Consider the following 13,100-nt stretch of genomic DNA (forward strand, 5'->3'; position numbering starts at 1 on the left):
CTGCCTGGGAGGCAGGACACGGCTGTGGAAGCAGAAATGAGATCTTTGGCCCATTCTGTTCTAGCAACATGCCCACCTGGCCCTTCTCAGAGTAGCATCAAGCCCTCAGGCATGGAGGCTCTCTCCAGGCACACCCCTGCTGTACAGTGGGAGGAGGTGCCATGCTGGGAGGAAGCAGCTACCTCTGGCAGGAGGATGTTTTGGTGGCTCTGACCTCCCACAGCACAATCCCCTCCTTTGGGAAGCATCCCCTGGAGTCAGTCTCCACCTGGAACCCTCCAGGCAAGGACTTGTGGTGGATCTGGGGAACACTGCACCCCTTTGGTTACACTGCGTCTCTGTCCCTGCAGGTCCTTGCTGGGCTGGTGGCTGGGAGCAGAAGTGTGTCACCTTGAGAACAGCTATTCAAGGTTTCCTGCCCATCATCCTCACCCGGGTTCAGCAGAAAAGCACCTTTCCCATGGTTGGCCAGCACAGCTCACAGATAGGGGCAGGGAGCGGCCTGTACTGGACAAGCGCTGGACTGGCCAAGGATTGGGGTATTTTATGCACTGGATTCTCATGGCATGGCATTTTAGGGGCTAACAATCTGGGAGCCAGGAGCCAGGGGAGATGCCTGGGGCCTAGACTTGCTGCTTCACTCACTAACCCCAGCTAGGTGCCAGTGTAACTGTCCTCAGTCTAGTTAGGCTACTCCTCCTTGACAGAGGAGGGCAAAAGGGACACTGGGCCTTTTCTTTACAGCAGGGGGAGAGCCCAGGGAGACAGGCCAAAGGAGCTGCTTCTGGGGTGAGCATGTTTGGCCTAAGTCAGCTCAGACCAGATGCAAATCCTGCCTTTCTGCCCCATTGCTACCTCCTGTCAGGGGTGGTGCATGGCTGCTGGCATCACCATCATGGGGCATCATCAAGCTGCCAAAACTCTTCATCCTAATGTCTTGTCTAGGGGATCCCATTATGCCTTGGGAACATCCTGTCCCTTAGTCCAGGTGGATGAAGATGAGTGGGGTCCTCAGTGCACCATGGACACAGGCTCCATGGCTCTGGCCCTGGGGCCACATTGTTAAGCTTGTTTCTTGCATTCATGAAGGCTAGAAACTCTAAATATGCCAGCAGAGTGGCATATGCATTCCCCTGTCCTCGGCTGGACAGAGCCTGTAGCAGGGCCCTTGAGTCCTGGTTCCCTGGTCTGAGAGAGAGGGGCAGCATATAACAGAGCACTGAGCTGTGAAGTCTGCAAGGGACCCAGCTGTTAAATACTCAGTGTTGCTCAATCCCATAGAACAAGCTCTAATACAAAGTCCCCTGGGGATTATTCCAGCTGCCTGTTCTGGGCACTGCTGCCAGCTGCCCCTGGGGCCCCATGGGACCCACCTCTCTGGGAGCTCCTGTGGGACGAAGGTCAGTGCATGGCTCCAGAGAGCTGGGCTGGCAGCCCCACGGCTGTCAGGGGAGAAGGTCCAGGACAGCCATGTTCTCCTTTCTAGCATGTTTCTCCTGGCTGGCAGGGAGGGCCAAGCCAATAGTGCCTTAGGCCCTGAAGGCTACTCCAGACCCATCTTTTTTGAAAACCCTATGGCTGGGATGGGCTGACACTCTGGGGTCTGCTCATGCCACCCACACCAGTGGAAGGACATAGGCCTCAGTGGGGTTGGTGGCTTCCCTCCTGGCTCCTGTGTGGTCCATGGCGGAGGCTCTGCCTGGGGCAAAAGCTATCAGCATAGCACAGAGCCGGGCAATGGCTCAGGGAGCTGATGGCAGTGAACCATTGCGTGCAAGAGTCTGTGGCCTGCTGAAACCCTAGGGCTTGGGCAAAGAAAAACAGGGAAGAACAGCAGGGGCAGGCCCTGCCGCATGCCCAGCATGTGCTGAGTGAGCACAGGGGACTCACCGGTAGTGGAAGGGCGCCACAGTAGCGGTGACAGGGTGACTCTGCTGTGAGGCTGTGGAGAAGCTGATGGCCCCAGAGTGTAATGCTGGCCCCTTATTCTGTGCCAAGCTGCTGTTGTCCAAGGAGCTCACAGGGGGCCTGTCCTCCCTTGCACAGGGCTTGGGCACCCCACTGCCTTTCCAGGTCACTTCTGATGCCCACTGGCCCTTCAGGGGGCAACTCTGCGGCCTCTTAGCACTGAGTGTGTCCTGGGGCCCAGGCAGCCCACTCTCACTGTGCAGGCTGAAGCGGGAGGGGCTCTTCCCTTGCAGCTGAGGTGTCTTGGGCAGTTCAGCAGGGCCACTGGGTCTCCCCAAGCCCTTCTTGGTGTTGTGGCTGCTAGGCACCTCCCCAGCCTTTGAGCTGTCCTTGTCTCTCTCTGTTCCTTGCACTTGCGACTTCCTAGGCACCCCAGAAGCTCTCAGTGTCACCTTCTGCACCCCTGGGGAGCTGCTGCTTGAGGGTGACGTGACCTGGTTGAGGTTAGACTCAGCATCAGGTCCTTTGCACTCGGGTGGCTCTGCCTTGTCAGGGCCAGCCCCTGAGCTCACGGAGGCTTTGGCAGCACTTTTCTGCTTGGGGCCTTTGGAGGCTGGGGTGGTAATGTTGGTTGGTGCCTTTCCTGGCCATGGTGGTGAAGCCCGTGGGGAGGGGGCAGTGCCCAGGCTGCTCTGCCGTGAGGGTAGCCTGGGTGATGCTGCCATGGCATGCAGCTTGCTCTGGGACATGGTGCGAGGCACTGGAATGGCGGAGGCATAGTGGCTTCGGCCGGTCGGGTTCACGTTGGCCGTCCCATTCATCATCGGCGAGGCGGGTTCAAGGGCTAGCGACCTGGAGAGAGGAGAGGAGAGCAGAGCAAGTTAAGTCTGGGCTCAGCAGGGGCAGTGCCTGTTCAGAGGTTTCTGGTTGGAGGGTCCTGCCCCTCCACCCGGCATATTTCCACTCGCCTCCGCTCACCTGGGGGTCAGGAAGGGAGTTTCCCCCATGATCAGATTGGTAAGGACTGTGCAGGTTTTTGCCTTCCTCTGTACTGGGGGGGCATGACCCGCTACCCAGGACCACTTGAGTGTATAACAACAACCTCCTATGGAAGCGGGCATTGGCTGCCGTGGTTCACTTGTGGCAGGTTAGGTGTGTTGTTGCAGGGTTCATGGTAGTTTTACTAAGATGTTAGATTGTAGATTTGTATGGGATGGTTTGGATGAGGATGATCCTGCCTCAGGCAGCGGGTTGGACTGGATGATCTATGGGGGGGTCCCTTCTAGCCCTGCTTCTCTATGATTTCTATGATAGCCCTGGGCTGCTTATGGTGGATGTCAGGGGATAGCAGGGCTCTCCTGACAGCAGGTCCCCCAGACCGAGGTACCAGAGCAAATGCTTTGGGTTATGCCCAGGGGGCTCCTGGTTCTCAGCTCTTGTGGCTTGTGTAAGAGGCTAGCACCCTCCAGCTTACTCCTCTGGAGGGGTTGAGTCCTCATTCAGTCCCTCCTGCCATGGCTATATGTCCCCTGCTCTGCTATCAGCCAGGAGCTAGGGGAGATGCTTGGGGAGCCATGACAGCAGAGGAGCCACGGGGTTGGTATAGATTGCAGCAGATGAGAGACATGGGCAGCACACTCCCTGGAGAGACTCAGGAGACCCAGTCACTGTCCCTCCAGGCAGGGGTATCCCAAGAGGTATCCCAAGAGGGATGTCCATGCTGCCAGCCTGGCAGAGACCCTGGGGGCTGAGGGTGTCTGCTCCGCTCTCACAGTGCTCTCTGGAGCAGTACTCTCCTGAATGTCCATATATTGTCTGATTCAGGCTCCAGCACCTCAGTGCCCTCTGAGCCAGGTAGTAGGCCATTGTCAGCTGGGTCCCCTGCTGCCTCTCTGGCTGGAGCTGCTCTGTCGTGACATAAACGGTCACTGTGGAGGCCTGGAAGTGAGGATGCTTCTCTGGGAGGGGTGACTTATAGGTCCTTGCTCCGACCCCCAACAAACGAAAAGCGCTGAGGGGTTGAGATCCCAACCCTCACTTAGCAGCAGGCCCTTGACCTGGAGAGGGCTCTGAAGAAAACCCAACCTTGCCATCGACCTTCATGGTGACGGGGACACCTGGGCTGGTGCTGCATCTTAATGCTCAGGCCCCCTCCCTGCTACTCTGTTAGTAGCACCCTATGAGTTGGGGAAACAACACCTCAGGCCAGGGGCCAGCACCTTGCTACACAATGGCCATTTCCCTGGTTTCCTGCTTGTCCTCTCCCTGCTTGGTGTGTTGGTTCAAACCCCAGCTGCCCTGCTACTTGAACCACGTCTCAAAGAGATCCCCTCTGCCCCAGTGGCCCCTTCTAGCTGACGGGAAAGGATGAAACGCAGCTGCACCAAGCATGTCCCTGTCTGAGCCCCGGTGGCCTGGAGGAATGTCTTTCATATACCAGAGTGGAAAGGCAGATGAAACGGCTTCAAGAATTCAATTTCCATTAAAAAGCCACCCTGAATCCATATCGCTGACCCCAGCAGTTTAGTCATATTACAGGAAATTGAGGTCAGGCCCTGTGCTGAGGTTCAAAGCAGTAGCGGCTCTGAAGAGCCCTCACGCAAGGCTCTCCCTGTCTGAATGGCACTGTAAACACTCCGCCGAGCTAGGTGAGTGATCTCGGAGCCAGTTCAAACCCACTCTCCCCAGCTGCACAACTTCCTATGGATCCCGCAGCCCTTCCGCCCAGCTCCTCCATCACTGCATCACCTCTTCCTGGGATTTGTTGTCCCTCCTTGCAGTGCCTGGGGACATGGTCTGTGTGACAGACTCTGCATCACACAACAGCATGTTACAGCACGCATGGGCAACCGCAGTACTGTGACTGCTGAGAAAAGCTCAGATGGACACTGGGTCGATCGCAGCAAATAGGGAGGCTCATCTCCCTTTGCAGGCTCTGGAAGGATTGTAGTGAGACCAGATTTGCAAGTCAGAGGGCCAAACCTTGCTTGGTTGCTGTATGGTCAGGGCTGCATGCACATACCCACTCAGGGCAGTTGACTCTGATGGGAATGGTATATGTGATGCCTCCCCAAGGACTGCCTCTACTTTGTGTCTATACAGCCTGGCACAGGGGGATCCTGGGAATTGAACTCCGGGCACTCTGGTCATGCCTGTAATAAATAATGACAGCCATAATAGTGGTGTCCAGGAGTGCTCAGAGATCCCAGGTGAGACAGGATGAGTATCACAAGCCAGTGTCAGGGGCTGGGCCTTTCTCCTGCTATGATTGCCAATATGGTGACACCTGCAGCTGGGCAAGTGGTGCCGCTTTAGCACAACGCTTCAGTGGGGGCCTAATATGTTAAACAGGTGAGTAGACCCATCGGTGTCATGGTGGTTGCTGGGGTGCTTTCACAACAGGCTGGCTCAGGGTCTGGGCCAGGGGTATGCTCCCTGGGGGCTGTGTCTGCTCTTAGCATCAGCTCTGCTCTGGGGTTCAATACCAGTATTCTAACTTCTTAGACTTATTTGCATTTCAGGCTGAATTCACCTAAGGTCATAGCTTCCTGTAATTCACCTAAGGTCACAGCTGGCCTTAAATGCCTGGGTTGTCCAGCCCCTGCGATCTGTATGTGGTGCCCAGGAGGGGAGGTGACTCCCTTGTGACAGGAGCTCCAACTGGGGGGAGAATTATGCAAAACAAGAACTGATCTGCAAACAAACCAATTCAGATTGCCGCTGTCGTCTTAGTGTGAAGAATCCTCAAAGGCCTCCTGAAACCCCTACAGCAGGGGTTTTCAACCATTTTGGGTCAGTGTACCCCCAGTGGCTGGACACAGAGCAGTGTACCCTTGATGGCTGAATGGCGGGTGGGGGCAGGGGGGTTGCAAGTGGCTGGATGCCGAGTGGGGTGGGTAAGCGTGGCTGAATGTGGAGTGGCGGCAGCTGCCAAGTGCAACCTTCCCCCGCATCCAGGCGGGCAGGTGGCACCTGCTCAGGATGGTGCGTGGCAGTGCTGCATCCCCACCCGCGCGTGCATACCCCTAGGGCCTTCTCAAGTGCCTCCAGGGGTACGTGTACCCCTGGTTAACAACCCCTGCCCTACAGGACCAGAATGCAGCTGCCCATTTCCACAGCGGTACTACTCGTGTGGGGCAGGTCTTCAAGAGGTCCTGCCCAGCTGGGAATCAGGCTACTTGTCATGGTGCCTACACAAGAGCTGAGGTCCTGGGAAATTCTGTCCCTGCCACCTGTTTTACCAGTGACCCATCATACGGGCTTTGAGCTCCAGCCACCTGACCCCATGCGATCCAGGCATTGTCCTGAGTGCAGTGTTGGGGGGTTAGGCTCTTGTGGCTAGGTCCCATGTGTTTTACAGATCATGGACCCAGCATGAACTTCCCCAGCTCCTGTCTTCATGTTCATTTAACTGATTTGGACTCCCAGAGAGTGCTGACCTAGGGAATCTTTCCAGCCTAATTATCCAAGAGGAATTCTCCCACCCTAGTTATGCCAGGTGCAGATGCTCCTTTTCCAAAACAGGCTTACCTTTCTCCACAGTCCTTTATATCACTTTCCACTTGACAAACTCTACCCTGCAATCAGGCACTCTCCTGGGATGAGCACCCACAGGGAGCATTACCATCAGACAAGCCCTGAGACTCGCATCAGCTCACACACTCACACCCCACGTGTCAGCTCCACTCTGGGTCCTCTGAGGACAAAGGAATCTAAGGCCTGTCCATGTTCGGGGTGGCTTCATTCATTTGGTTCAGTGGGGCAACAAGTATTGGCACCAGTGGAAGATCCAGCTCCGTTACTGCACCCACAGATTTGTAACTGGTATAAGGCTCTCTCCTTCTAGTCTTCCCCAGCAAACAAGACTGTGTTGTATATACCCAGCAGCTCTTTCACAAGACACCCTTGTGTCCCTACATTGCTGTCTGCCATGCTGAGTAGCTATGGGTATGTCAGTGGCATTCTGGGAGAATCCATACTGCTGTCTAGAGCAACCCCCAGCAAGGGACATGCCCCAAGGACACATGCGTGTGGCAACCCCAGCGGTACAGAGTGGTACATCCTGGTATGTTCTGCTGCAGAGAGAGCGGAGAACAAGGACTCCACAGCCTGGTTACATCTCAAAGCAAAGGGGCCATAAACAAGTCCAAGGAAGAACCTGGGTGGCAGACTAGGCCCCTAACAAGGGCAATGCATAGTGAGAGTCATGGACCCACGAGAGTGTTACACAAGTAAGGGGAACACACTGTGTTTGGAGCCAGCTCATCACTAGCTGATTGTAGCACAGAGGGCCTGCGTAAGCATGAGCAGATAGAAGAGGTCAGAGCAGGTCACTCCCTCCTTAATGATGGTGATGCAGGGGGGACAGCTGGGTCAAGGCAGATGTCCTCCCCCACAGACAAGGCAAGGCCAAGTCAGTCAGTCCATGTGGGAGGGGCAAATGTGAACTGGCTCCACTGTCCCCAGTGGCACAGGGAGTGACAGGAGACGGCTGAGAGCAGAGCAAGGCCTCCCCCTGCCCAGCACTGTGGAGCTGGCCCTGCTACTGGCTGCTGTGCCCAGCTCACTCATGGTGCTGAGGTCAGCTGGGCACTGGGGGGGGAAAGTGCATGATGTGCCCATGTGTAGAGGGGTTGGGAGGCCCTAGGCATTGAGTTTCAAGTTGCTTTTTTGCTCCATATTAATGTGCTGGATCCTGTTAGTAAATGAGCAAAAGCAGAGGACAGGCAGCTTTTCTGACCCATGACGTGGACCTGCCTTGGGGCAGGGATGAACTAGGTAATCTCCCAAGATGCCTTCCAGCCCCACTTCCTAGGATTCTGTGCCCAGTGGGGACTGTGCCCACAGCTGATCCCTTTGCTCAACATCTTTTGAACAGCCACTGCTGCTACTTCACAGGGCTGCCCTTCTCCTTGCTGTGCCCTAGATGGGTTTCACACTGGCTCTGGCAGAGCCCAGCAGAGGGGCAGGATGCATGCTCTCCCTTCTGGCCGGGCAGAGTGGGCAGGATGGGCTTGGAGCTGCGTGTGATGATGCAAGACCCATGCACATACAGGGAGGGGGATGACTCCAGTTGGCTTGGAAGAGTTCAGCTGGGTTTCTGTAAATAAGAAAGGGTCCCGAGAAGAGCCCAAGTGCTTTGTGCTTCTCATGGGCAGGCACCACCCAAACAGCACAGGGACTGCTTCCCTCATAGCAATGCACCTGCTGCTGGGCTGGACCTCCAGCCAGCCCTACATATTCCCCACTTGCCTCTGCTCTGACTTGCTCTGAGGGGCATAAGTGAAAGCAGCTGTGCAATGGTTGTGGAGATCTGGGCTGTATCCACACGGCTTGCTCCCCTCAGGCAGTGTCTGGTGTGCCAACCATAACTAAAGAGGAGAACATCTTTCATCATGGGCTGGCCTGGAGCAGCTGCCCCTGAGTTGCAGAGAGTTTGAGGCCAGAAGGGACCACTGGGAAACCTAATCTGACCTGGTGCATTGCACAGGCCATGATAGCTCTCCCGCTTACCACCATCCTGAACCCAGGGACTTGTGCTGGACTGCAGTTTCAGTTGTTTGGCTGAAGACTCTCCCAGAAAGAGGCATCCACCTTTGTCTGAAGGCATCAAAGCACATCTGCGCCATACGCAGGGGTACCGTTGCAAGATGCACCCTGCCCCCTTGCTCCCACTGCCTCTGAAGGCAGGCAAAGGAGTCACTTTTGTGTCACCTGAAGCAGTTTCAATAAAGATGTCCGGGACAGAGAGCCTGGGAACAGGGCTGGGCCTGCACTCAGCAGCCCTCCATGGCAGCAGCACTGCCGTGTTTTGAGGACGTGCTGTGTGGAGTGGTAGTCAGGGGTGGGAGTGCTTCGTAGCAGTGGTCCAGGTATGGCAGAAAGGAAATGAGAATATATCTCATGAACTGGTGGGTCCATTGCTTCCACTGGTGCAACAGGTCCCAAGTTGGGGGGGGTTGGGGGGGTGGGGAAATGCCCCACAAACAGTACTGGGCCCTCCATTGACAATCAAATGTTACAAGAACAGCTCATGCTGCTCCATAAGAAATGCTGTGGGTCAATCCAAAAAGTCAGGAGTGTCCAAAAGATGCGGAGCCTGCTCCAGGGGCGGTCACTCTACCTGATAGAACGTGCACCTTATTGTAACAGGAATGTGTCTGGCTTCAGCTCTCAGCCAGTGCTTCATGACTTTTGCCAATAGATTAAAGAGCACTTTAGGACCTGATATTTTCTAGTCATGAAGGTCTTTACACACCACAACTACATCTCTGCTCAGCACTATGCTAGACAGATGGAGCTCTGTCAGTCTCCCTAGAAGGTATATTTTCCAGTTCCTGAAACTCTTCTATGACTCCCTCCTGCACTCTACTTTCTCTCTATCCTTTTTAAAACAAGTACACCAAACCTGTATGCAGTATCCCAAGATTATCTCACCAATCTGGCACTCAAGAGTTGAAATCAAGGGCCTACCCCTACCCATAACCCTCCCCCCTCCCCCCCCATTAATACTCCTTCACGACCAAATGACTGCCTCCATCCTATGCGGTAGCTCTACTATGGAGCCCTTTGCCATTCGAACTGGAGTCAAGCAGGGCTGCATGATCACACCAATTCTGTTTTCCACCTTTCTTGTGGTCATCAAGATGCTCACCCATGACCATCTGCCACATGGCATCAGCACTGACTGCAGGCTGGATGGGAACCTTTTCGATCTCTCCCACCTCCGTGCCAAAACCAAAGTTACTTTGGCCTCAATTGTGGAACTTCAGTATGCTGATGATCGTGCTGTTGTTGCAGGTATGGAGGAGGACCTATGAATGGTCCTTAACTGCTGCTTTCAAACATATCAGTGCCTGGGACTGACCCTTAACATCAGAAAAGCAACGGTTCTTCACCAGCCTGCTCCAGGCCAATCAACTCTCCTAGCAAAGGTCTTCATTGACGAGAATACTGAACACTTTGCAGACCTTAGCAGCCATCTTTCAAAGAAGGCCAACATCAACAAGGGGATCCAGTATAAGACCTGTTATGCCAGCTCTGCCTTCAGAAGACTGAATCATTGTGTGTTCAATGATCACAAATCAGGATTCAAACAAAGCTTCTACTATATAAGGCTGTGGTAATCCCAACTTTTCTCTATGGCTGTGAAGCCTGGGAGACCTACAGGGACCACCTGAAAAGCCTGGAATGCCACCACCAGCACTACCTCTGGAAGATCCTTGGCATAAAATGGGAGGATCATGGCACAAATGCCAGTGAACTCACTGATGCTAACACCACCAGCATGGAAGCGTTGATTATTCAACATCAGCTGCAGCGGATAGGGCACTGTGTGTGCACGTCTGATGTACATATACCAAAGCAATTGCTATGCTCCCAACTCAGCCAAGGACAAAGGGCATGCGGGGGCCAGACAAAATGCTACAAGGACACCCTCAAGGTGAACATTAACAAGTATGGCATTGACAACACAAATTGGGAAAAACTAGCCCAGGGCAGGGCTACATGGTGACACCTTGTGACAGAAGGTACATCTTACCCTGGAGACAGAAAAATGACAGAAATGGAAGGAAAGGAAACAAGACTGAGAAATCTGTGGTCAGACCCCACCTTTAACCACCACCTGTGGGGTCTGCCAGACAGTCTGCGGCTCTAGGATTGGCCCATCTTAGCCAGCAGTGGATTCATTTACAACCCTGCACTTGACCTGTCAGTGATCATCCTCAATCATGAGGGATTGCCAACAATGACGATGGCTGATACTTCCAGGGCTCACATCAACCTCATTTGCCATAGCATCATCCTGGGAGCTGCTTCTTGTCATCTCTGACTCCTAGCTCCTTTTCAGACACAGGTTTCTGGCAACAACCTCCCATTTTCCCAAAGGAATAACTTTGACCAGTGGTTGAGGGCCAGGATGACCCAGCTGGGATCAGAGCCATACAGGCAGGAAAGTGGGCACTGGGACCTGACCATCATTGCCCTGCCTTTCCCTGAAGCCTCCTACTGCTGAATGTCACTAAAGCCCCATATCTGGAGGCCAGATCCAATGGCTCTGCACTGCCGCCTCCCAACTTCGGCTGTATTACAGTCCATTGTACCACAAGATCCAGAGAGCTTTGCCCTGGATCTTGTCTGGGTGTAGGCAGCCCTGCAGTATAAATAGATCCTGCTGGGCCCAGTCCTGATTTCTAGTAAGTCCCCTGGCGAGGTCTGCTCCACACTGACGCTGCCTCCTCCAGCATGTGAAGGAGGGGCAGGCTGGCTGTGCTGAGTCTGGGCGTCTATCTCATCTCCCCATCACATATCATTTCCTGGTCTGAGCAGCACAAGGCAGGTCCCCAAGGGCTGAGATAATGCTCTCCCTCTAGCAGGCTGACTGGGAAACTCTCCCCTGCTGAGGAGTCTCTCTTGTTGTGTCTAACTCCAGCCTGGGACACATGTGCAGGGAGCGCTCACTTGCCCTGGGAACCCGCTCGGATTACAAAGCCCGTGGAGTGGCTGGGATGCCTGCCAGCCCGCCTGGCTTACACCGATGCTGCTCAGCCACAAAACCTCTGCTGCCCGCTTCTGGGTTTTCTCCCAGGGATGGTGGGTGGGTGCCAGCAGGCAAGGTGTGCATGTGACTCCTAGGCTGCACATTTGCTTAGGGAGCCATGGTACTGGGGCATCATTCAGCTAGGGCCAGGGTGGCTCAAACCTGCCTCCCTGCCATGTGGACCACTGGGCCGGGAGCAAAACTTCTGTTCCACGCCGGCCTGAAGTAGCAGTTGGCAGCAGAAGCAACTTGGAGCAATGTGGAGCACATGCCCCCCTCCACAGCCTGGCTGCCCCAAGATGTAGCAGCTAATAACCCCTGAACCTGCCAAGCCATCCACACTGCAGCATTGCAGGGCAGGGTGAGAGCCAGTGGGCAGAACTGGCTCCTTAGGGATGGGCCTGGGTTCACAGGGGGCAGCATTGACAGGCCTAAGTGCCATTCTGGAGCCCCCGGAAGGGCGAGACCCCTGTCGCCACGGCCAGGGGGTGCACTGTGTAGTTACATGAGAACAGGATCAGCCCCAAGGAGCTGACACTCAAGAGACAAGACAAAGCAGCCCAGAGGGGGCCGTGACCTGCTTCAGGTAACATTTGCCCCAGCAGCTCTGGCCCAGACTCCAGGGCCCTACATGCTGGACCATGCCTGTGGTGGTATAAGCCAGTGCAGGGGAGTGTGCCAGGCCCCCTGGACAGAAATCGCAGCAGGCCAGCTCTGGGCTCATGCCACACGGGTATGCATGGCCCCTCAAGGGGCAGGACAGGAGCTAAGAGAATTTCTAGGCACAAATTGTGTTGTGCTCAGCCAAGGGCCTGGACTTACAATGCAGCAGCTGTTCTTACACTTGACACCATGAAATTCAGCAATCCTTGCAGATGGAGATCCAGGAGCATTAGCCCCTATCTACCAATGGGGAAACTGAGGCACCGAACAGGGTAGCCACAATAAGTCACACTAAGCTACTCATCCCCTCTTTGCTGAGTTCAGTGGGAGCAGGAGGCAGCGAATGGCAGTGACATCCTGGTAGCCCCATGCCCACCACCCACACATGGTGCACTGGCACAGCACAGAGCTAGCTGCACTGCCTGGAAAGAAGAGATTTATTTCAAAGAAGGCCCCAGTGCTTGAGGGCAGAGGATGAGCCCATGCCTACTGTGTTCCCAAAGCTCCTGCCTCTCCTGTTAGGAGACAGTCGTAAAGCACTAGGAAGTGGGGGGCTGAGGTAGGGTATAGTGCTGCCAGGGCTGGATTAACACATAGACAAATTAGGGAGATGCCTAGGGCCCTAAGTGAAGAAGGGGCTCAGTTGTGCTTATTTTACATGTTATAATTATTGAGTGAAAAAAGTAGTGGGCCATGAGTTTGTTTGCCTAAGGCCCACTAAAGTGTTAATTCTGCCCTGAGTGCAGCCAGCTAGACAGCCCCTCTCTGTCCTCCCCTCCCATGGGCCTGAGACCCCACAGTCGTCCAGCCAATGCTGGGAACCTGAAAGCCTGACACCTCCTTACCACCCAGTGTAAACCAGTGGCACACCAACCTCAATCCCTGCTGTTGCACAGGGCGCTGAGCCATCAGGCACCTCACTGATTTAGTGCCTCCTGCCACACGCAGCAGGCCCTTAGCCTTTCATCTTCCATCCCCCTTCCCAGCC

The 13,100-nt window shown here is 54.8% G+C and overlaps 1 protein-coding gene across 6 annotated transcripts in view; it reads right to left on the reverse strand.

Moving 5' to 3' along the window:
* The window catches only part of NAV1 (neuron navigator 1), a 249,457-nt gene that overhangs the window by 176,255 nt on the left and 60,102 nt on the right, over positions 1-13,100 (reverse strand). For all 6 annotated transcript variants that reach the window (XM_059717301.1, XM_059717302.1, XM_059717298.1 and 3 more), the window contains exon 2: positions 1,891-2,760. In XM_059717301.1, coding sequence (XP_059573284.1) covers positions 1,891-2,732 — 842 coding nt within the window. In that variant the 5' untranslated portion in view covers positions 2,733-2,760. The remainder of the gene's footprint in view (positions 1-1,890; positions 2,761-13,100) is intronic.

The sequence above is a fragment of the Alligator mississippiensis genome, chromosome 14 (genome assembly GCF_030867095.1).
Source record: "Alligator mississippiensis isolate rAllMis1 chromosome 14, rAllMis1, whole genome shotgun sequence".
Lineage (NCBI taxonomy): Eukaryota > Metazoa > Chordata > Crocodylia > Alligatoridae > Alligator > Alligator mississippiensis.